The 24,635-nt window shown below is 37.5% G+C and overlaps 1 protein-coding gene and 1 long non-coding RNA gene across 2 annotated transcripts in view; both read left to right on the forward strand.

The window, feature by feature from the left end:
- LOC115921134 overlaps positions 1-7,737 on the forward strand; it is an 81,155-nt gene extending 73,418 nt beyond the window's left edge. Inside the window, exons 15-17 of the mRNA XM_030978259.1 lie at positions 226-282; positions 913-963; positions 7,660-7,737. Of these exons, the coding sequence (XP_030834119.1) occupies positions 226-282; positions 913-963; positions 7,660-7,737 (186 nt within the window). The remainder of the gene's footprint in view (positions 1-225; positions 283-912; positions 964-7,659) is intronic.
- Positions 7,738-19,067: 11,330 nt separating this feature from the next.
- On the forward strand, positions 19,068-20,832 carry LOC115921193. The gene is made up of 2 exons (XR_004062800.1): positions 19,068-19,251; positions 20,368-20,832. It is a non-coding gene; the product is annotated as an uncharacterized LOC115921193 (long non-coding RNA).
- Positions 20,833-24,635: the final 3,803 nt, after the last annotated feature.

Consider the following 24,635-nt stretch of genomic DNA (forward strand, 5'->3'; position numbering starts at 1 on the left):
TTTAATCATGTCACTGGGTAATTAGTTAGGTACACACTTGGCTCCAACAGGGAAAGTGTTGCCTTTTATAAAACATGGATTGAAACTTAAAAGAATGATGCCGACCGATTTTTTAATGACATGTATTTATAAAAATGTCTATATAGATATAAAATTTGGGGTCACAGTGTCCTGTTTGGATCACATGCTTTATAAATGCTCTTTATCCTAACTCAACTCTTTCAGATCAGCAAGCTACTCGACCGAGAGTTGGATTTACAAAGACGTAGGAGCTTGTTGGAGGTTTGTATGCATAACCTATAGCCATTGAACACTGTTGCCAAGTCCATGTATTCTGTTATGCTAAAGAAGATTTAATATTTTGTAACTTCCCATGTCCGTACTAAGGCATATTAACGTTTAAAACACGTCGATCCAAAGGAGACTAATATTTGATTTGAATTTATATTCAATGCTTTGTACTATCTTTCCACATTGTTTAGTCCTCATGTAACAGTATAGGGTATTGCCAACATTGGATGGAAGCATGTTGTGTATACTTTATTCAATATGTCACTTGATAACACTCAAAGCTCTTTAGTATTTTGTAGAGTTTGTTACAATACTCTCATGTGCTTTATTCAATAAATCTTGTATAATAGGTAGATCAGGGCCCGTCTCATGGTGTTTTACAACTGTTCAGTAGATATGCCTATGCTCTACAAAGCGTATCGGCGATGATGTTGTCCATTTCTTTAATATGAGTCACTCTTAGTCCATAAGGCTGGAGGAGCAAGCTCCAACAAAACAGTCTCTGATTCTTGTTCCTGTATCGAAATGAAAAATAAGGCTACCAAGCTTATAAATTTTATTTTGTGAATGTATAAACTCACATTTTGATATAACTAAGTCTATGCTTTAATATATTTTCAGTCGATGGAGGAAAAGGGAGGAAAGAGGTCTGATGATACAACTGCAAAATGGGTTTGTGTGCTTGAGATTTTCAATTCCATTTCTTACTTTGGGACCAAGTTTATACCCAACATGACCTTTTACTATGTGAACAGGCAAGGTATTTCATTGCCGTATTAGTATGTTAAAAGAAATGCCTATCACCTTCAATTAATTAGCTTTTAAAGTTACACAATAAAAAGGCAACAAGCTTGTGTAATCTGCCTTGTCATAGAAAACAGTCTTCCTTATTGAAAGCAATGATCTCTTTTGGTACTCAGATACCAGACGCAATGCTTTGATATATGATTATATTGGAGTTACTCATTTTTCTAAATATTTGTTCTTCTGCTGGTTTATATATTCCAAAATACAAATTTCCCATACCTTTAAAGATACTATGTCCCTTTTGCAACCAACCTCAAAATCTGTAGAACTTTGCAGGAATTATGAATATGTCATGTATGTCCTATCTGTGAACTTTAAAATTTAGCAGTGTCCTAATATTCAAATTATGCAAGGAAACCTGTGTACTTGCTAGACTTCACTGTCAGACACTATTGAGTGACTGACTAGCTTTTTTCTTCTTTGGTAAAAAACATACATATAATGAGCTATAAAGGGTACATGAGCATTTGTCTACATCAATGACCCACTTCTTGTAATGGCCAAAATTTAACTGATTAAATCTTTGCGCAGCATAAAACGTACGACCATTCGGTACAATGGTCTGAAAATCAAGACTTTTACTGACTGGCTCTATAGCTCCTAAGTCGATTCGACAACTAATAGTCGTTATTTTCCCACTTAAAGACATTTTCAAGCCCCCCTTTTTCAGGGAAGATCTAAATTAGTATTATCTTATCTTTCAAATGGCGTTGGAATTTAATCTTTTAATTTTTTGGCCTGCATAAGGAACATAGTATACAAATAGTAAATGGTCATGAGTGCTATTGTACAAGGTTTTGCACGACGTGAAAGATAAGAGACGCTATATTCAACGAGGCGCAGCCAAGTTGAATGGAGCGTCTTATCTTTCACCGAATGCAAAATATTGTTCCATTGCATGAATAAAGACCATTCACTCTTTGTTTTATACAACACCTCGGACGTTAACGGGCTTAAAACAGTTTTCCTAGGCCTAAATCTCAGCGGTTTTTGTATGTTTTCAATTTATGAAATTGCTGATAGTGAGCGCGCACTATTAAGCAGGCAGCAAACCACGCGCGTACCATGCGCCGCGGGTACAAACCTTTATGTTTATTGTTACGCGGACTGCAATTTCGTTTGATCCTTTAGCACCAATGCAACATGAAGTCACTTAACTCACCATATACTTTGTACATCGTTAGTGACGTCAGAGTGCAATGGTGCGAAAGGATCAAACGAAATTGCACTCCGCGTCAATGATGCCGTTCAATGGTACTTTTTAATTCAATTCAATTTATTTTATTCCATTCATCATATAAAAACAACATAATTATAACATTGATATAATACAGATAACTAAAGAACATACAAATAACATAACGAAAGATAAACATAAAATACAAATATATATAAGAATGAGGAACCAGCAAGAAAGAACAATTAAGTCTTATTTAGGGCTGGTCCCTTGTGACATAAAAAGAATTTTAACCTATAACACTTAACACTTTACAGCTAACACCTAACAACTAAAATCTAACACCTGATTGCATATATATATATATATATAAAATGATAAAATACTATTCATAAAAACGTAATTTTTTGTATCTCCTTTTAAATGTATTCAGAGTTGGGCTTGATTTAACACTAGAAGGTAACTCATTCCATAAAATTGGTCCTTTAAAGAAAATTGAATTTTTAGAGACAGAAGTTTTAATAAGTGGTAAATGAAAATGAAATGATTGCCTAGTTCCATTTGAATGTATTTCAGAATTCAAAATAAATTTGTTTGAAAGACTAGGAGGGATATTACCTTTATGACATAAAAACATAAATATAACAATATTATAGTCATTCAATTCAAATACATTAAAACATTTAAAACGGACAAAAATAGGTTTTGTATGGGCAAGATAATGGGATCCTGAGATAATACGTATTGCCTTCTTTTGTAATTTATATAGTCTATTCATACAATAATCTTTTGAATTTGCCCAAACAGTATTGCAATAATTTAATTATGATAAAAACAATGCATTGTATATCATTAATAAAATCTTATAAGGGAAATGTTTTAATTTGTATAAAATACCAACTACTTTTGAGAGTTTATTACAGATTGCTTTAATATGAATGTGCCATGACATTTTATAATCAATTTGAATACCTAAAAATGTCAATGAGTTACAACGCTGTACAACATTTCCATTAATCTTTACTTCAATATCATCAGTTATAATGTTTTTGTTTGTAAAAATTATATAATTAGTTTTCTTTACATTTAAGATTAATTTATTAATATACAACCATTGAGAAATGTTTTGAAGCTCATCATTAAATCGTATCACTAGTCTATCTAAATCGTTATCAGACAAAAATAAACTTGAATCATCGGCATACAGTATACATTGTAATATTTGTGAAGCCTGAGTAATATCATTCATATATACAAGAAATAATAAGGGTCCTAATATCGAGCCTTGAGGTACTCCACATCCTATGGTTTTAAAATCAGATTTAATTTTATTAAAAAGAACATATTGTTTTCGGCTTGTTAAATAGCTTTCAAACCATTTTAACAAAACACCTCATATTCCATAATTGAACAATTCATCTAAGAGAATTTTATGATCCAACGTATCAAATGCCTTACTAAGATCGAGAAATATTCCTAACATAATTTGTTTATTATCTAAGGCATTTGAAACTTTATAAACAAAATAAATTAGTGCAGAGGATGTGGAGTGACCAGCTCTAAAACCATATTGACTATCCGATAATAAATTACATTGGTTCAAAAAATATATCAGTCTATTATAAAAACATTTTTCTAAGATTTTTGAAAATACTGGCAAGACTGATATTGGCCGATAATTACTCATTGTATCGAAAGATCCATTTCTATATACAGGAATAACTTTTGCTATTTTTAACTTTTCCGGAAAAATACCTTGGTTCATAGATTCATTAAAAATACGACACAGCGGATAGCATATAATGTGAACAACCCTTTTAACGATGACAATATCAATTTCATCATAACCAGTGCTTGATTTGCTTCTCCAGTCACAAACAATATCTATAATTTCTTTAGTTGTAATAGGCTTAAAAAAGGCAGTTACATTATTATTTTCTAGATATTGCATATGATTATTATTTCCAACCAAAGTATTTTGAACATTATTTCTCAAAGAAGCACCTATATTAACGAAATAATTATTAAACTCTTGAGCAATGCATAAATCGTCTGTAACCCGTCCATTGTTGACTTGAATGTACTCAATATTTGTATCACGAGTCTTAAATGAATTTCCTATAGCTTTGTTTATTAACTTCCATGTTTCTTTCATGTCATATTGGACATTTTGAAACTTGTTTTTAAATATTCATATTTCACATGTTTAATTTCATGGTTCAAGTTATTTCTGTACATCTTATACACACTTTTTCTATAGTCAGTTGGATTTTGTAAGGATTTTTTGTACAACTTGTATTTTTTATTGCACATTTTACGTAATTTATTTGTAAACCATGATTTATCTCTTCTTTTCTTTTTAAATTTAATGGAGTGTAGAGGAAAACATTTATTATATAGCTGCATAAATTGATACAAAAAATTATTATAACTCACATTTGGATCTTCATTATCTACTCTCCAATTAACATCATTCAAAAGATTAATACATTTTCTAATGCTTATCTCATTAATATCACGTTTCATAGTTGTCTGTGATTTCTTAAGTGTTATCTGAGAGTTTGATATACAAAATACAGGAAAATGATTACTAATATCCGCAAGTATAACTCCTGATAAAACATCATCAATGTTATTTGTAAAGATATTATCAATCAGTGATATCGAATGATCAGTGATGCGAGTTGGGTAATGAATTACTGGATACATCGATTTTGTCATAAATACATCTAAAAATTCATTTGTTTTAGAGCAAGAGTCGACGGTCAATATATTAATATTATAATCCCCAATAAGATATACATATTTATTTTCTTTATTTACAATATTTAAAACTGAATTTAATGATTCAAAAAATTCATTTTCAGATTCACCCGGAGGTCTATAAATAACACCAATAATAATATTTTTAATTGAATTTTGAATTTCAATAAAAATAGACTCCATACAATTAACATTAATGTCTAAATCTACTCTTTGTTTATAAACGAAATCATCTCTAACATATATACCAACTCCTCCTCCTCGACGTTCTACTCTATTATTACCCATAAATTTGAATCCATCTAAATTATATTTAGGATCGCTGTTGCGTAACCACGTTTCAGTTAATCCTAATGTACAAAAGGGATTACCAATAACATGCAAAAAAGATTCCAAACTAGAGAAGTTTTTTTTTATACTTCTGCAATTTACATGAAGACATGAAAATTGTTTTTCTAAATATTTATCAACAGTGTGCACATTTAACATTTTTGTGAAATCTTCAGGAGTATAAAATGATTGTTGAAACCTTTATGATTCTTGATCATTTATTATAGGAGATAATTTTTCAAAGATAGCATTAATATCAACATTGTTTAAAAATTGTTGATAGTTTATACGATCAGGCATTTAGTAAAATACACAAACAAAAGAAAATACAAGTATAATTCAACGAAGTAATTACAATTACGTAACAGGGTTTAAAAAAGTGGGAACGTAAAATCCAAACAGTCTAAAGATATATTAATTGCAAAAAAGGTAATTATGAATATTGCTATGTACATGTATATAAAATATAATATCTGGATTCTGAATTCTCTCATTGGGGCAAGAAAGTGAGAAAAAAAACTTCTTTACAGAGTGCTAAGGTCCGACAGAGAGGTAATGGCTTCTTCATTTCTTTTCTACTATGGCAAAGACTCTACCATCTGTCGTCCAAGAAGCTGTCACATTTTGCTTTTTTGAGGTCTCATAGAGAAGGGTCGTGTTTTTCTTTGTCAAATCTTCAACGATCACAGTCCCAGACCCTTTGAGTTTTCGTCTATTCTGCACCATGGTTTGCTTAGACTTGTATGAAACAAATTTCACAATGATTGGCGGCGCAGCATCTTTCTTGGATGCCGCGGCTGCGAACGAATTTTGGTCATTCGACGATTTCCGTTTGTAGATACGATGCGATCGGTCTATTTCGCTTGGGTTGAGGTTGACTCCGATGCGTCGCGCGATATCACAGGCAATGCTGTCTGTATCCTCTCCCGAGGTCACTTTCACACCAAGAATCTGAATATTATTTCGGCGCGAGTATTGTTCTTGATGATCGAGTCGGCCGGTAAGTTCGTTGACCTTGGTTGCGCTCTTTTCTACAGCTACCTCTTTAGCCCGAACTTGCCGAAGTTTGCTGTCAATAGATAATTCCAATTCATGAAGATTTGCTAGTCGTGCATCCAAGAGATCTCGTAGATTGTTCTCTCGTTTCTCCATTTCTTTTGCAAATTTTTGATGTTCCCGCTCCATAGCAACATCTACCGCCTTTTGCACGACTGCGTCTATTCTATCCATGAAACCAGAACTCTTGCAAAGGTCATCAATTGAAAAAACAGGCGGTGTGCTCTGCTCAGGCTCAGTGTCAGCTGCGTCGGCATTGTCATGCTGCTTCTTCGACCGCGTCATCATTACCTCTTTGTAAAATTTAGGATTCTAGCTGTTGATGTTACGTAATAGAACAAGCGAATTGATGACGGAACGTTGTATGAACTAGTAATACTACACAGAGCACGTATGCTGTAGGCTGAAGCAAGTTGAAAGTACGCTAACAGGAAAACATACAAATGGGACTGTTGATTTTACTACGCAACCACGGAAGCAAAATATAAATAGATCGAGTTTCAAAAATCCATTAAATTGCTCACTGTCAATAAATGTTTTCGGTGGAAGGTGAAGAGTTCAAACGTCTTAAGTCATACTCGAATACCATTGAAAGACATTTAAGGAAATAAGAGCATAGATATATACTTATTCCTTAAACGTTAGCAGTGATACAACGTAGCTCTGGTTACCTCGACTTCCTTTCTTTTAGCGCATGTCATGTGATCAAGAATTGACCAATGAGGTTGCAAGAACCTTAGTAGGCGTTGTATAATACCTTATATCCAGGGGGAAGGGGAATAATTCAAACGACCCTCTTTGGGGGTCATATTATCCTCTTTGGATCACATGCTCTATAAATGATCTTGAATCCCTCCTCAACTCTTTTTCAAATGATCAAGCCAGCCTACCCAGAGTTGTCCTTTTACACATCTGCAGAAAACAGTGTTTGTTTGCATAATTGTAGCCATCGATCATTGCTGCCAAGCTGCCCTCAATGTTTTGTTCTGTCCTCCCACCATTTTTAGCCGTTTAATCATGTCACTGGGTAATTAGTTAGGTACACACTTGGCTCCAACAGGGAAAGTGTTGCCTTTTATAAAACATGGATTGAAACTTAAAAGAATGATGCCGACCGATTTTTTAATGAAATGTATTTATAAAAATGTCTATATAGATATAAAATTTGGGGTCACAGTGTCCTGTTTGGATCACATGCTTTATAAATGCTCTTTATCCTAACTCAACTCTTTCAGATCAGCGAGCTACTCGACCAAGAGTTGGTTTTACAAGGACGTAGGAGCTTGTTGGAGGTTTGTATGCATAACCTATAACCGTTGAACACTGTTGCCAAGTCCATGTATTCTTTTATGCTAAAGAAGATTTAATATTACTTCCCATGTCCGAACTAAGGCATATTAAAGCTAAAACACGTCCAAAGAAAACCAATATTTGATTTGAATTTATATTCAATGCTTTGTACTATCTTTCCCCATTGTTAAATCCTCATGTATAGGGTATTGCCAACATTGGATGAAAGCATGTTGTGTATGCTTTATTCAATATGTGTACCAATTTTCATCTTCATATTGCTTACCATAACCGAGATCTTTGTGTCAATCAGTGTGTTTCCATTAGTTATACTGAATTCATCTGGTTGAAGAAAATAGTCTACAATTGGCAGGGAAGGGCAGTTTCTATCTACGTGCATTATCCTGAAAAATACTCTGCTCTGATTTCACGGCCGTGAATAAAAGTTCATCAAACTTTGGCTAAGGTCACTGCAAAGTATTGAATGACTGCTAGGTCAACCTGGGATTGTAGTGTTGCGTGCATCGATGTAAAATATTCCGATCACATGATCACTCTGATTTCCGGTTTCTCTCTGCTATGTGCACTCAACCGGAATGAGGTCATTTTCTACTTACGTTATCTGGTTAGCTTCCCCTGCAATATCCTTCTTGCCCGTGAACGCGACACAGCTCTCACGGCGGAGCAAGTCAGTTTCTATAGGGCAAAATTCATCCCTTATCGGCCATTAACCGGATAGTGGCTTTTAATAGAAATGCGCTAAATGTCAATGCCCCCCCCCCCCCCCCCCCCTCTACCTTGCAGCACTTTCAGATTTCAGTTATATATTTCCTACTGTTATGTCAGTGTCGTACTATGTCACTTGATAACACTCAAAGCTCTTTAGTATTTTGTAGAGTTTGTTACAATACTCTCATTTGCTTTATTCAATAAATCTTGTATAATGGGTAGATCAGGGCCTGTTTCATGGTGTTTTACAACTTGCAACTGTTCAGTAGATATGCCTATGCTCTACAAAGCGTATCGGCGATGATGTTGTCCATTTCTTTAATATGAGTCACTCTTAGTCCATAAGGCTGGAGGAACAAGCTCCAACAAAACAGTCTCTGATTCTTGTTCCTGTATCGAAATGAAAAATAAGGCTACCAAGCTTATGAATTACATTTTGTGAATGTATAACTCACATTTTAATATAACTAAGTCTATGCTTTAATATATTTTCAGTCGATGGAGGAAAAGGGAGGAAAGAGGTCTGATGATACAACTGCAAAACGGGTTTGTGGGCTTGAGATTTTCAATTCCATTTTTTACTTTGGGTCCAAGTTTATACCCAACATGACCTTTTACTATGTGAACAGGCAAGGTATTTCATTGCCGTAAGTATGTTAAAAGAAATACCTATCACCTTCAATTAATTAGCTTTTAAAGTTACACAATAAAAAGGCAACAAGCTTGTGTAATCTGCCTTGTCATAGAAAACAGTCTTCCTTATTGAAAGCAATGATCTCTTTTGGTACTCAGATACCAGACGCAATGCTTTGATATATGATTATATTGGAGTAACTCATTTTTCTAAATATTTGTTCTTCTGCTGGTTTATATATTCCAAAATACAAATTTTCAATACCTTTAAAGATACTATGTCCCTTTTGTCCCTTTTGCAACCAACCTCAAAATCTGTAGAACTTTGCAGGAATTATGAATATGTCATGTATGTCCTATCTGTGAACTTTAAAATTTAGCAGTGTCCTAATATTCAAATTATGCAAGGAAACCTGTTTACTTGCTAGACTTCACTGTCAGACACTATTGAGTGACTGACTAGCTTTTTTTCTTCTTTGGTAAAAAACATACTTATAATGAGCTATAAAGGGTACATGAGCATTTGTCTACATCAATAACCCACTTCTTGTAATGGCCAAAATTTAACTGATTAAATCTTTGCGCAGCATAAAACGTACGACCATTCGGTACAATGGTCTGAAAATCAAGACTATTACTTACTGGCTCTATAGCTCCTAAGTCGATTCAACAACTAATAGTCGTTATTTTCCCACTTAAAGACATTTTCAAGCCCCTCTTTTTCAGGGAAGATCTAAATTAGTATTATCTTATCTTTCAAATGCTGTTGGAATTTAATCATTTAATTTTTTTGGCCTGCATAAGGAACATAGTATACAAATAATGAATGGTCATGAGTGCAATTGTACAAGGTTTTGCACGACGTGAAAGATAAGAGACGCTATATTCAACGAGGCGCAGCCGAGTTGAATGGAGCGTCTTATCTTTCACCGAATGCAAAATATTGTTCCATAGCACGAATAAAGACCATTCACTCTTTGTTTTATACAACACCTCGGACGTTAATGGGCTTAAAACAGTTTTCCTAGGCCTAAATCTCAGCGGTTTTTGTATGTTTTCAATTTATGAAATTGCTGATAGTGAGCGCGCACTATTAAGCAGGCAGCAAACCACGCGGGTACAAACCTTTATGTTTACCGGTGCTCCCAGTAAATTTTGATGAATTTCAAATAGCGCCTACGGCCGTACAATGGTAGCTGCGACCATGAAAATCTCAGGATATGTAGTTGTGATATATATTTTCCAAACGGGAATAGGCATTCGGTTGATTTCAGTCAAGAAATATTGTTTTGTAGTTTCATTAATAGCTTGACTTTGAGAGGGAGCTATACAACATAAAGAGTTTATTATTGACAATTTCATAACTTTAGACTCGAATTCAACCGCGACAATGATCAATGAATATTTTCGGATAGCATATGCTTCCAATAGTGTTCATTTGAACCAAATTCATGATTAGTTACAGCCAGCCTTACTTTATTCTACATATATTCTTTTTTTGTGTGTAAATTTGCAATGTTTGTTTGTTATATATTCGTAAAAATGCAAAAGAAAAAGATCATAATCAAAATCAAATCAAAATGAAACATATCCAGAACAGAATCGTTGGTGAAAAATATATAATATTAGATCTATGACTTGTAGTGAGCAGAGGGCCAAAGTCAGATAAGAGGAGATTGCCTATCACTACCTCACAAACTAAGCACACCTTGTTTATTTGAAAGATTTTATCATGATAAACATAAAATTGCATAGGTTTAAAAAAGAAAATTGATTTGTTTCTGATTGCTTTGTTTCCTTCCTTCACAAGCTTTAGTCATTTTTATCACATAAAAGGGTATTAGAGTATAACCAAAATTTGAATGAAATATTTTATCTAAAATCTCTTGGCTTTGTTCTTGGAAGAAAAGCAGGATTAATTGTACGACCTTTCAATTTGGAAAAGCATCTAAAAATATCCATACCCATTTACATACCTGCCAACCACTCCGATTTAGGCGGAGTTACTCCGCTTTTTTCATACCCACTCCGAATTCCGATTGCATGCCTCAAAACTCCGATTTTTTTTAATTTTAAAATATTTTTAAAACAAACGACTGTTGCATAAGACTTAAGCATAACACAGCATTGATAACCAGATCACGCCTTACCATCGAAATCCAAGTAAGTAGAAGGATTTTTCGAGACCGCTGAATTGCACCGCCGTGCGCCATCTTGGATAGAACTAGCGTTGTGAAAGCGAACTGCGACTACGTGCTATGTGTATGCTCAACTTTCGTCTGCAAAATGCCATATTGTGCAGCTTTCAACTGCACCAATCGCCTTAAAAGAGGCTCTGGAGTAACCTTTCATAGTTAAGTGATCACTTCATTAAAAACATGGCAAAAATAAACAGTTTTGCATGATAATCCGAACGCAGAAAGCCACAGACTAAAGCGTGTATTTGTACATCGGTCCCATCTATTCATTTCCATGTTTGTGAACTGTTTTCGCTCGAGCTCAATGACATCGGCTATGAACTATCTAAAATATTGAATTCCACAGAGCTGCAAAGTATTATAAACCGATAATATCGAATACATGATATCCAGAGAATACTGTACTGTTTTGTGTTTTGTGTTTTTTTTTCGTGTGTTTTTTTTTTTTGGGGGGGGGGGGGAATCATTGGGGCATAAGCAGCAGGTCACTTTCTTTGTTTGACTTGTTGAAACTTGGTTCAAGTTACTTTGAAGATTATCTTGAACTTATGAACATGTTGCATCGCGGCGCTGGTATTAATAGTGACACAATTTCCCGTGAGTCGTCAGACTTTCAAGCATTATTGTAAGAAATTTACTGGAATTTACTCAAAATTTACACCTTAATTTTGGACATTTAAATTGTTGTAAAACACAAGAAATTTTACTCATCAAAGTTGGTCATTGTGAAAGTCAGGCGCGGATCCAGGATTTCTTAGGGGGGGGGCCCAAATTTGAAATTATGCGAGCCAAATATTGGTACGTTATGGTGACCAACAGTGACGTAATGCGGGGGGGGGGGGGCGAGTTTCCCCCTCCCAGGCTTTGACGTTTCATTATATTATTAGAGAAAGAAGACGATTCGTTGTACCGTTCTCGAAAATAATTCTCGTCTGAATTTAGTTTTTCTCCTCCCGCGCGAAGCGCGGAAAATTTTACGATTTATTAAATTATTAAAGAAAGAAGACGATTCGTTGTACAGTTCTCGACTCTTAATCCTTGTCTAAATTCAGCCCCCCCTCCCCCTCCTGCGCGAAGCGCGGAAGCTTTGACGTTTTATTAAACTATTAAAGGAAGAAGACGATTCGTTGTACCGTTCTCGAAAATAATTCTCGTTTGAATTTAGTTTCCCCCCTCTCGTGCGAAGCGCGGAAGCTTTTACGTTTCATTAAATCATTAGATAAAGAAGACGATTCGTTGTACTGTTCTCGACTCCTAATCCTTGTCTAAATTCAGCCCCTCCCCTCCCTCCCCTCCTGCGCGAAGCGCGGAAGCTTTGACGTTTTATTAAACTATTAAAGAAAGAAGACGATTCGTTGTACCGTTCTCGACCCTTTATCCTCGTCTGATTTCAGTTCCCCCCCCCCTCCCGCGCGAAGCGCGGAAGCTTTTAATCTTCATTTAATCATTAGAGAAGAAGACGATTCGTTGTACAGTTCTCGACTCTTAATCCTTGTCTAAATTCAGTTCCTCCCCTCCCCCTCCTGCGCGAAGCGCGGAAGCTTCTACGTTTCATTAAATCATTAGAGAAAGAAGACGATTTGTTGTACAGTTCTCGACTCTTAATCCTCGTCTGAATTCAGGTTCCCCCCTCCCGCGCAAAGCGCGGAAGCTTTTAATCTTCATTTAATCATTAGAGAAGAAGACGATTCATTGTACCGTTCTCGAAAATAATCCTCATCGGAATTTAGTTTCCCCTCCATCCCGCGCGAAGCGCATAAGCTTTTACGTTTCATTAAATAATTAAAGATTCGTATTACCGTTCTCGCCTCTGAATCCTCGTCTCAATTCAGTCCCCCCCCCCCCCCCCCTCCTTCCCTCCTGCGCGAGGCTTTGACGTTTTATTATTAGAGAAAGAAAACGATGCGTTGTACCGTTCTCTATACTCTTTAATCCTTGTCTGAATTTCAAAGAGGTGGGGTCGAGGCGGCGGAGCCGGCCCCGGAAGCTCAGGGGTTTTAGGCGTTTAATTAAGGTCAGATGAGCATATTTTTGTGTATACCTTATTATTTTGTGACACTGGCAAGTCACTATTTGGCGTGGGGTCCAGGGGGCGGAGCCCCAAAAAATCAGGGGTTTTAGGCATTAAATTACCGTCTGATGATCATCTAAGGGCCCGCCGTAGGGCCCTAGATGGAATCCAGGGGGCAAAGCCTCCGGAAGCTTAGGGGTTTTAGGCATTTAATCACGGTCAGATGAGCATATTTTGATGCCTCGAGGCTCTCGATCCCCGCCGTACCTCGGGCCCTGACATGTAGGAATCTCAAGAATCATATTTTTTCCCTGGTTGTAAATTTAGGAATTTTTTTATTTTCCAACAAACACATACAAACGTATAATTTACTAAAAAGTGAGGAAAAATTTCGGAAATTATGTCATTTCAGCATTATTTGTAATACACCGTTGTGGAATCAGAAATAAACCACGTTTGAATTTGATTTCTCCCAAGCCCCCCCCCCCCCTATCAGTACGCCAGTATCTCCTCTTTTACTTTTTTTTTCTTTCCCTTTCCTTCCTTCTCTCTTATTTTTTTTTTGATTGGGGGGGGGGGGGGGGGGGGTTAACAGCCTGGGAGGCAAGGCACTTTCGGCCCCCCCCCCCCGATCTCCTTCTTCCCCCTTTACTTTTCTTCTTCCTCTTCTTTCTTTCCCTTTTTCTCCTTTTTCTCTTTCTCCCTTCTTTTCCTTCTTCTCTCTTTTTTTTTTTTTTTTTTTTTTTTTTTGCGGGGGGGGGGGGGGCCAAGGCCCGCTCGGCCCCCCCCCTGGATCCGCGCCTGGCGCGGATCCAGGGGGGGGGGCCGAGCGGGCCTTGGCCCCCCCCCCCCGCAAAAAAAAAAAAAAAAAAAAAAAAAAAAAAGAGAGAAGAAAGGAAAAGAAGGGAAAGGGAAAGAGGAGAGAAAGGGAAAGAAAGAAGAAGAAGAAAAGAAAAGGGGGAAGAAGGAAATTGGAGGGGGGGGGGGACCGAAAGGGCCTTGCCTCCCAGGCTGTTGACCCCCCCCCCCCCCCCCAATTAAAAAAATAGGAGAGAAGGAAGGAACGGGAAAGATTTTTTAGTAAATTATACGTTTGTATATGACTTTTTGTGTTTGTTGGAAAATGACAAATTCCTAAATTTACAGCCAGGCACGAAATATGATTCTTGAGATTCCTACATGTCAGGGCCCGAGGTACGGCAGGGATCGGGAGCCTCGAGCTCCCTCCCCCCCCCCCCCCACTTTATTTGAAAAAGTATATTAAAGAGAAGAAAAAAATAGAATGAGAGCAAGAAAGAAAGAATAGTTAACTGCCAGTATTAAAAAATGAGGCATCAAAATATGCTCATCTGATAGTGATTAAATGCCTAAAACCCCTAAGCTTCCGGGGGCTCTGCCCCCTGGATTCCACCTAGGGTGCTACGGCGGGCCCTTTGATGCTCATCTGACGGTAATTTAATGCCTAAATCCCCTCTTTTGGGGGGATCCGCCCCCAAATAGTGACCTGCCAGTGTCACAAAATAATAGGTATTAAAAAAAAATGATCATTTGACCTTAATTAAACGCCTAAACCCCTGAGCTTCCGGGGCCGGACAAGTTATCAAAATGTGTTTATCTGACCGCAGGCGCGTAGCCAGGGGGGGGGGGGGGGGGGGCGGTCCCCCCAAATCGGAAGAGGACGCAGGAAGTAAAAGGAGCAGACAAAGAACATCTTTGAAATTCAGACAAGGATTAAGAGTATAGAGAACGGTACAACGCATCGTCTTCTTTCTCTAATAATTTAATGAAACGTCAAAGCTTCGCGCAGGAGGGGAGGGGGGGGGGCTAAATTCAGACAAGGATTAAGAATCGAGAACGGTACAACGAATCGTCTTCTTTCTCTAATGATTTAATGAAAAGCTTCCGCGCTTAGCGCGGGAGGGGGGGGGGCGCCTGAATTCAGACGAGGATTAAGAATCGAGAACGGTACAACGAATCGTCTTCTTTCTCTAATGATTTAATGAAAAGCTTCCGCGCTTAGCGCGGGAGGGGGGGCGCCTGAATTCAGACGAGGATTAAGAGTCGAGAACTCTATAACGAATCGTCTTCTTTCTCTCATAATCTTATGAAACTTAAAAGCTTCCGCGCTTCGCGCGGGAGGGGGGGGGGGACCTGAATTCAGACGAGGATTAAGAGTCGAGAACTCTACAACGAATCGTAATCTTTCTTTAATAGTTTAATGAAACGTCAAAGCTTCCGCGCTTCGCGCAGGAGGGGAGGGAGGACTGAATTTGACGAGGATTAAGAGTCGAGAACGGTACAACGAATCGTCTTTTTTCTCTAATGATTTAATGAAACGTAAAACCTTCCACGCTTCGCGCGGGAGGGGGAAACCTGAATTCAGACAAGGATTAACAGTCGAGAACTCTACAACGAATCGTCTTCTTTCTCTCATAATCTTATGAAACTTAAAAGCTTCCGCGCTTCGCGCGGGAGGGGGGGGGGGACCTGAATTCAGACGAGGATTAAGAGTCGAGAACTCTACAACGAATCGTATTCTTTCTTTAATAGTTTAATGACACGTCAAAGCTTCCGCGCTTCGCGCAGGAGGGGAGGGGGGGGGACTGAATTTAGACGAGGATTAAGAGTCAAGAACGGTACAACGAGTCGTCTTCTTTCTCTAATGATTTTTGAAACGTAAAAGCTTCCGCGCTTCGCTCGGGAAGGGGAAACCTGAATTCAGACGAGGATTAAGAGTCGAGAACTCTACAACAAATCGTCTTCTTTCTCTAATAATTTAATAAAACGTAAAATTTTCCGCGCTTCGCGCGGGAGGGGAAAAACTAAATTCAGACGAGGATTAAGAGTCGAGAACGGTACAACGAATCGTCTTCTTTCTTTAATAGTTTAATGAAACGTCAAAGCTTCCGCGCTTCGCGCAGGAGGGGGAGGGGGGCTGAATTTAGACAAGGATTAAGAATCGAGAACTCTACAATGAATCGTCTTCTTTTTCTAATAATTTAATAAAACTTAAAATTCGCGCGGAAGGGGAAAAACTAAATCGTCTTCTTTCTTTAATAGTTTAATGAAACGTCAAAGCTTCCGCGCTTCGCGCAGGAGGGGGAGGGGGGAGGGGACTGAATTTAGACAAGGATTAAGAGTCGAGAACTCTACAACGAATCGTCTTCTTTCTCTAATAATTTAATAAATCGTAAAATTTTTCGCGCTTTGCGCGGGAGGGGCAAAACTAAATTCAGACGAAGATTTTGAGTCGAGAACGGTACAACGAATCGTTTTCTTTCTCTGATAATTTAATGAAACGTCAAAGCTTCCGCGTTTCGTGGAGGAGGGTGGGGAAAACTCGCCCCTCCCTGCACCGACCCCCCCCCCCCGCATTACGTCACTGTTGGTCACAATTACGTACCAATATTTGGCTCGCATAATTTCAAATTTGGGCCCCCCCCCCCCTAAGAAATCCTGGATCCGCGCCTGGTGAAAGTTACGACCTGTCAGTCATGGCAGTTAAAGAAGCTACCTGCATGAACCTTCCTACGTCCTCTAAAACTTACTCCTCAGATGAATATGTGTAGATTATGTAGTGATTTCATATGGCCTAGTAAAGCACAGCACTTGAAATACAAATCAAGAAAAAAAAACACCAGGCAATATTTTGCGAAGCTCCCATTATTCTGGTACATGTATATCTTTAAAGACATATACATTTTGAAATATCTGGGGATTTCTGCTGTAAAAGGGTAAAAAATTGGTCAATCTAATTATGTGTATTTTTTACATAATATTTCATCTTTGATGAAATAAATATACTACTTCAGTCAGTCAAATGCAAATGTACATGTGATATTTCTCTGTGTGTTAAAATGAATAAGAAATGTGCCGGTATAAACATAATGTGCCATGATTGCTTGCTTGATATATATACTATATGCCATTGCTTGCTTCCCATATATACTCGAATGTGTTCCCTCTCAACGACACAACTCATTCCATGCAGCTCAGGACCAGCCGAACGTACAAATCTATCAATGCCAGGACAAAAAGATATCAGAATAGCTCCATTCCATTTCTGACAACTTGCCTAAATGAATAATGCCAAGGTTGTATAAAAGGGGTGAATAGAGAACAATGTACGCCTAACTCTTTTTGACGAAACCGGTGTCACTATTTATTTAATTATTATTATCGATATATATTTTGAAATCAGAACATATTTCTCATATAATTATATTTCCAGGGGCATAATTGATTACCGAAGCATGAACATGGGTATTACGCATAGCATTACAGGTATCAACAAGGTTATTTTTTGTTCAATTAAGCACTCAAATACCTTATCAATGACTTATTTACCCAATCTCTACTGAATGATGCAAAACCAAATTAGATAATATTATTAATGCAAATATTGTTATTGTATATATATATATACATTGAATTATTCTTAATGCTAATATTGTGAATTGTCACTAGAAAGTGATCTAACTGTTGATGACAATTCATTGTCTTTGTTGATTATATGGTATTTTAACTAGTAGTATATTTGAAACAATTGTGAAAGAAATATGATATGTTTTTAATTGTAAATTGTCATGCAATTCAGCCCAGGCTGCGAAATGATGATATTAATAAACTGAACTGAACTGAACTGAACTTGAGGAAAAAATTTTCCACACCACTGAGGATTTTTTTCTTCATATCCACCATTGCAATAGTTCATGGATGTTTTGATATGTACTGTATACATTCATGTAATACATAGCGCAATGCCAAGGTTAAAAAAAAAAACTTAATAAATATCAAGTATTCACAATTATGTGGAAAGACATGTGAATAGTTGCCACAATGTGTCATTACTTAACACTTCTTAGACAAATCTTTAATATGCCTATATGGGATGAAAATAATATCTGGCAGCTAAATGGTAGCCTCCCAAGGGAAAGAAAAGAAATAATATTAATATTCAGTGTGCCTACTTCTGCAGTGCCAAGAATCAAAGGGATAGAGAAAGAGAGAGGGGAGAGAGACAAAAAGAGAGAGGGGGAGAGTGAAAGAAAAAGGGGGAGAGAAAAAGAGAAGGGGATATAGAGAAAGAGAGAAAGAAAGGGAGAGTGAAAGAAAAAGAGAGGGAGAGAGAGAAGGGGATAGAGAGAAAGAGAGAGGGAGAAGAGAAAAGGGTTAACAGAAAGAAGGGGAGAGGGGGAGTGTGAAAGAAAAAGAGAGGGAGGGAGAGAAGGGGATAGAGAGAGCTGGGGAGTGGGATCGAAGAGAAACACAAAGACTGAGAATTTACGAGTGTGTGTAAAGAGAAAGTGGGAGTGATTTATATAGATAGAGCCTAAATAATTTGATATATTCTTTCTATCACAGAAAGAGACAAAACTAGCCTAATACCACAAATGATATTTAACAAAAATAATAGTCTAGCTCTTTTAGTCTTTATGCAAAAAAAATCCTAAAATTTCAACTCCCCTACTGTCCAAGCTGCCGCTCTTATTCCAATATTCAAGTCATCAAACATCTGTATGGGACTTGGAAAAGGGCATAAACAATATATGTAAAGATATTTTTCACCAAAACTAACAATAAAACCCTGGTTTCTGGACGTCCCTTCCTCCAATTGCAATGGGAGCTTGTACACAATACGTATGCGCAGGCGATTTCTTGTACTACGCAAAATGGCGGCGGGCGCACTCGAGCGGTGCCATTGCGCTGCGTGAAACGTGAACGGACACAATCCTTCTACTTGGTTTGAGTTCGTTGCGCCTTACGGGGAAACGATAAACAAAACAGTCAGACCGCAGCGTGCGCGATAATGAGGCTGTGCGGCAATTTTTATTCAGATTCCCGTTCGGTGAAAAGCTCGCTTACAACGCTCTCGTAAAACACGAGACCAGCCACGGGATTTTGGTAGCATCATTTTCTCGCCCTCGTATGGCTTACAGTGCAATTCATCATGGCGGAATCGTGGGGTAAGTCAATCTCTGAAATTTTCGCTGTTCTTTGACACCAAATTTGCCCAAATTAGTTACATTTTGGGCTTACTTTTATAGCAAACAAAAAGAGCGTTTTTTATTCCTCGGAAATTAACTACTCATTACATTGTGTCGTATTTTGCTTGTTCCTGACTGGTATTGATAATATTATTTCGAATTTTTGCTTCCTACGTCGTCTTTGATAACCAGTCCATCATTTGATGTTGAAAACACGTAGATGCAAGTAATGTTTGAATAAGAAATATGCCCAAATTATTGGACTATATTTTGGAAATCTGCCGGAAGTAGACGGAAAATGATTAGAAACCGCGGGGAATTGCTATGGCTACGGCCTTTTAGTCAGGAATGGCGGGGTTTCTTGTGTGTCGCTGCAAGCTGTGCCATTGTGTGGCGCATACAGCAGGAATTTATGTAGTCCCATGTGTATATATTTTTGTCAGCTTTTTAGTTTTTGTTGTCGCAAATCGACAGCAATGTAAATAAATCGACTGCTGACACTGCTCATTAGTCATTGCTATTCATTATAAATCTAGATCAAATGATATGTTTTAAATGTATATTTACAAGGGTTTAAACATGTTTAGACAAGTAATGAAGGGGTTTGATAACTGATCGAATTGTACTGGAATCCTGAGCTGAGCGAGTGAGCTGAGTTGAGCTGAGCTGGATATTACTATTAGAATGACAAATTACTTACAGGATAATTAATTATATTAATTTGGAATTCTCACACTTTGGTTCTGCCTTCTGCTTAACTCAAACCTTACAGCCAGCCACAGAAATGAGCAGCATTTCCTTGTGCGAGTTGTAGACCTATATATTAATATTATGATTATGAACAGAGCAGAATTAAAACAAAAAGCCAAAGGTAAATACTTACATTTTAGAACTTGTGCACATCTTGAAAAATGAAGGGAAAACTTCATGAATCTGACACCTGTAATTTGTTTTCATTTAAAAAAATAAATTTGAAAGCAAGCCAGTTTTGTCTACCATAAATGGCTAACTACTTTGATAAGATCTTTTCAAATCCCCATACATTGAACTAAGACATTTTATTCTTCTTATCATTTGTTGTTGTTTTTCTGACAGACGCACTCAACCATCGAAGCTTGCGGGACATTGACAGACATCACACATCAGTCTCCATTGCATTCCTGGATCAACATTTACTGGACTCCATGCCTTTGTTCGTTTTAAATTTTAATGGTTATTTATTTGAAGACTCAACCGCAGTTTTGCTTCACGTTGGAACAAACAATCTTGAACGGGGAGTTTGGGAGAAGGACGAGAAGGATTTTGTTCAGCTTATTCCTTTCAATAAAACAAAAATCTCTGATACTTCCAAAGTTCCAAGGTGGGATTCCGGAGCTTCACACGAACAATGCATTTATTATATTAATAGAAAACTGACTGAACTGTCACCTTTATACAATTTAACAATATTTAACTCTAATAATACTTTTATTCTCAGCGACACATTTTATGCGTGTGATGGTCTCAACATAAATGTCAAAGTCAGTTTATAAATAAAATATAAATATTAGAAAATGCAAATTTTATTCCTAGTCCTATCGCATTTATTATTTGTAGTAGTGTTAAATAATACATTTTTTTGTCCATTTACTAGGCTATTCAGAACAAACCAGACCTGGTTTTCTCTTGGGTTAGTTGGCATCAATTTTGATTTAGAAATGTGAATTACACAGACCTGTTAAATAATAGCCCCCCCCCCCACAAAACAAAAACAATCTGTTTAAAAGATATATTTTGCAGATTTGTATTTCATCCAGAAATAGTACCTACACAGGGTAAACATAATATAAATAGTCAAGCATTGACATATTTTGATATGTTGGTGATGATGATTGTGATGGTGGTGATGGCGACGGTGGAGATGATGGCTATGGTAATGATGATAATGATGACGGTGATTATGATGGCTATGGTGATGATGATAATGATGACAGTGATCATGATGACGATGATTATCTTGATGGCAATGCTGATGGTGGTGATGATGAGGGTGATTATGATGGCAATGCTGGTCGTTAACGTGATGGTGATGATGGCAATTAATGGCGATGTCGGTGGTGCATGGTGATGATCATGATGACGGTGATTATGATGATGATTGTGATGCAATGCTAATGGTGGTGATGATGATGTAGGTGGTGATGGCGATGATGGCTATGGTGATGATGATAATGATAATGATTGTGATGGCGATGACGATTGTGATTGTGATAATGATGTTGAAGATGAAAATTAGAATTCTACAAGATTTATTTGAGCCCTTCAGCCCACCGCACACTTATATTTCTATCCAAGGGTCATATTACACACAAACAAACCCCGAAAATAAATTTCCAGATATATATATAATCCGCGGGTCACTTTAAAACAAAATCAAACAGAAAAGAGAATAAGGGAAAGAATTTTGTAATATTTTATTTCCAGGAATACACATGAACTGGAGTAACGCAATTGACAAAAGAATTATGAAATAAAATATTACCATCATCGAATGTCTGGGAATTACCAAAAGAAATTCCTGTTTAAGGCTCTTCTAATTAGCCCATGGTTTACAAATATAAAAACACATTTCAGAACTTTTACAACCATGAAATTAATAGCAGGGATGGGAACAATCATATTTTCAATTTTCAATAACATTGCCCCCCCCCCCCCCCCCCCTGAAAGTTTGTATTTACACAAACATACATTTCATAACGAATAATGTGTCTTCTTTGTTAAAATGATATCAAAGCCTGGCCAAAAATAGCCTTTATAGACACTTAAATCCCCTCTTCTGTCCCTAGAGCTGGAATTCTATATTGTACTTGTGTGCTTATCCGTATCCAACTTTGTACTTTCCGTTCACTTCTATAATTATGTAGCGCATGAGTATCGTACACAATATTAAGTATGTGGGGCAATACAAAAGCCTCTACGACCGGGGGTTACGCACACGAGAGTAATTCATGAATATCCCTAATCTCCGTCTATTTTCCGTGCGTGTTCACGTATAGCGCGCAGACTGGTTGGACCGCGAATCGACGCAGAGCTATATATAACGTGGTATCCCCCGGTTGATCTCGATGCGAAACGCTCGTCGATCGGCCATGTCTTATTTTCCGCCGGAGTCTATTATGCATCAGCTACTACTTTGCTTGTTCCTGACTGGTATTGAGACAGACATTCACAGGAAGTATAATATTATGTTAGGAAAATATCTACATTATGTGGTAAGCCAAAATTCAGCGAGATGCACCCCCGATAAAAATGGTTATTTAACGTGTATATCCGACTCTTCAAATATTTTTTTTTGCAAGTTTTTTTTTGGTGTTTTTTCCACATTTTGAAACTTCACTCACTATTTATTGAATAGTACATTATAATGTTTATAGTTCTGGCTCAATATTCATGACGAATTCAATGTCATTAAATGAATCCTGAGCATAGCAGAAAGATGAGAACTGTGCCATGTTTTTGCTTATTACGTATTCATGAGGAGCAAATTCGTGCATACGATATGAATAAATGGAAGCGAATTCGCGCACGCTGCGGTCTGACTGAAAAGTACTTTATATAGCGAATGCCGCCTTATCACATAGCCTCCGCACACAGCGCTGCATGTCGCACGCATTCACTCATAGCTTCACTGAATTTGACTACACTGGATAGGCACTTTCGCGCACATGGTCCGTCCGCCGCCATCTTGTTTAATTCCAAAACAACACGGCCGCTACGTATGCTACGTGCGTTCGTGCCTTTTGAGGGGAGCATGGGGGTAGATGATCGTGCGCATGGCGCCCGCAATATAGTAGCGAAGACTTCGGTGATTCAGCGGGCGCATTGCAAGTGCAGTGCGGTATACGGTGTGTTGTTGTTCATGAACGCCGGGCCTAGCGGCCTGGGCTGGTGTGTCTGTGGTACTGGTGAGTGTACGTGTGCGTGTGTAGAATACGAGTTCTGCCATTTGACTGTGGATTCGAATTTGCCATTCGACGCTTGAACGAGGTGTTTTCTCCCTGAATATTATCATGGATTCACTCAAAAGAGCGAGTACCCGAGAAGGAGATCCTTTGACTGGAAACAGATTTTTAAAAACGTTTTTATGCACATCTTTATTTTGGACTTGAATATGGTAGGTTCGAAATGCAGTAAGAGTGATTGGGTGTTTGTGTACGTTTTGCGCGAAAATTATGCTGCGGTGTCTTGCGTTACGGAAAGACCCCCATTTGTTACGGACAAATATGGTAAATGTTACTGACAGCCATCCTATAGGGTTGGCATCTCTGCCCCCCCCCCCCCCCCCAATCTACGGGCTACTATACCCCAATCCTTCGGTGGTTCGCGACCTCGTAGTCCATCCAGAAAAATTTACTCCTAATTTCTCTTGTCTCAGGTTGGCAGGTATGCATTTAGTGCAAATTGAATTGAATTCATGGATTTAGAAGATGTCTGAAGTTCTTAACATTCAGTTATAAGAGACAATGATCTTTATGTTGTGCTGGACCCACAGATTTTCAATTCCATTTCCTACTTTAGGTCCAAGTTTATACCCAACATGACAAGGTTTTTCATTGCCATGATTATGGTAAAAAAAATGCCTTCACTTCAAAAGCTTTGAAAGGTACAGTATATAATAAGAAGGCATAAAGCTTGTGTAGGCTGCCTTGTCAGAAATATCAGTCTTTCCAATGGAAAACAATGATCTTGTTTGGTCCTTTATAGATACCAGGCCCAATGTTTATATATATGATCATATAGTGGTTTCGTGTCTTTTCAACGGTTTATTTTTCAGAAGGTTCTTATATTCCAAAACAGATTTCCCATACCTTTAATTTCCCCTTGGGGAAACAACTCCAAAACAACCCTCTTTTGGGTCACATCTGTTGGGATCACAAGCTTCAATAAATGCTCCTATATTCTTCCTCAACTCTTTTCAGATAAGCAAGACAGCCGACCAAGAGTCGTCTGATTACGCAACTACAAAATGCGAGGTTTGTATGCACAAATTAATTGTAACCATCTATCATTGCTACCTAATCAATGTATTTGGTTGTTATGCTTGTGTTGTCCGCCTTGTCAGAAAAATCAGTATTCCCCGTGGAAAACAATGATCTCTTTTGGTACCTAGATACCCGGCACAATGTTTAGATATATTATCGTATGGGGATTACTTGTCTTTCCAAAGATTTATTCTTCTGAAGGTTCATAATTCCAAAACACTTCCCCCATACCTTCACTATCCCCTTTGTGAGGGGGGGGGGGGGGGGGGGGTTAGGGTCAGAACATTATATTTCGATCACATGCTTTATAAATGCCTTTAAATCCTTCAACTTTTTTCATAT

Source organism: Strongylocentrotus purpuratus, unplaced genomic scaffold, assembly GCF_000002235.5.
Source record: "Strongylocentrotus purpuratus isolate Spur 01 unplaced genomic scaffold, Spur_5.0 spur5_contig_812, whole genome shotgun sequence".
Classification (NCBI taxonomy): Eukaryota; Metazoa; Echinodermata; class Echinoidea; order Camarodonta; family Strongylocentrotidae; genus Strongylocentrotus; species Strongylocentrotus purpuratus.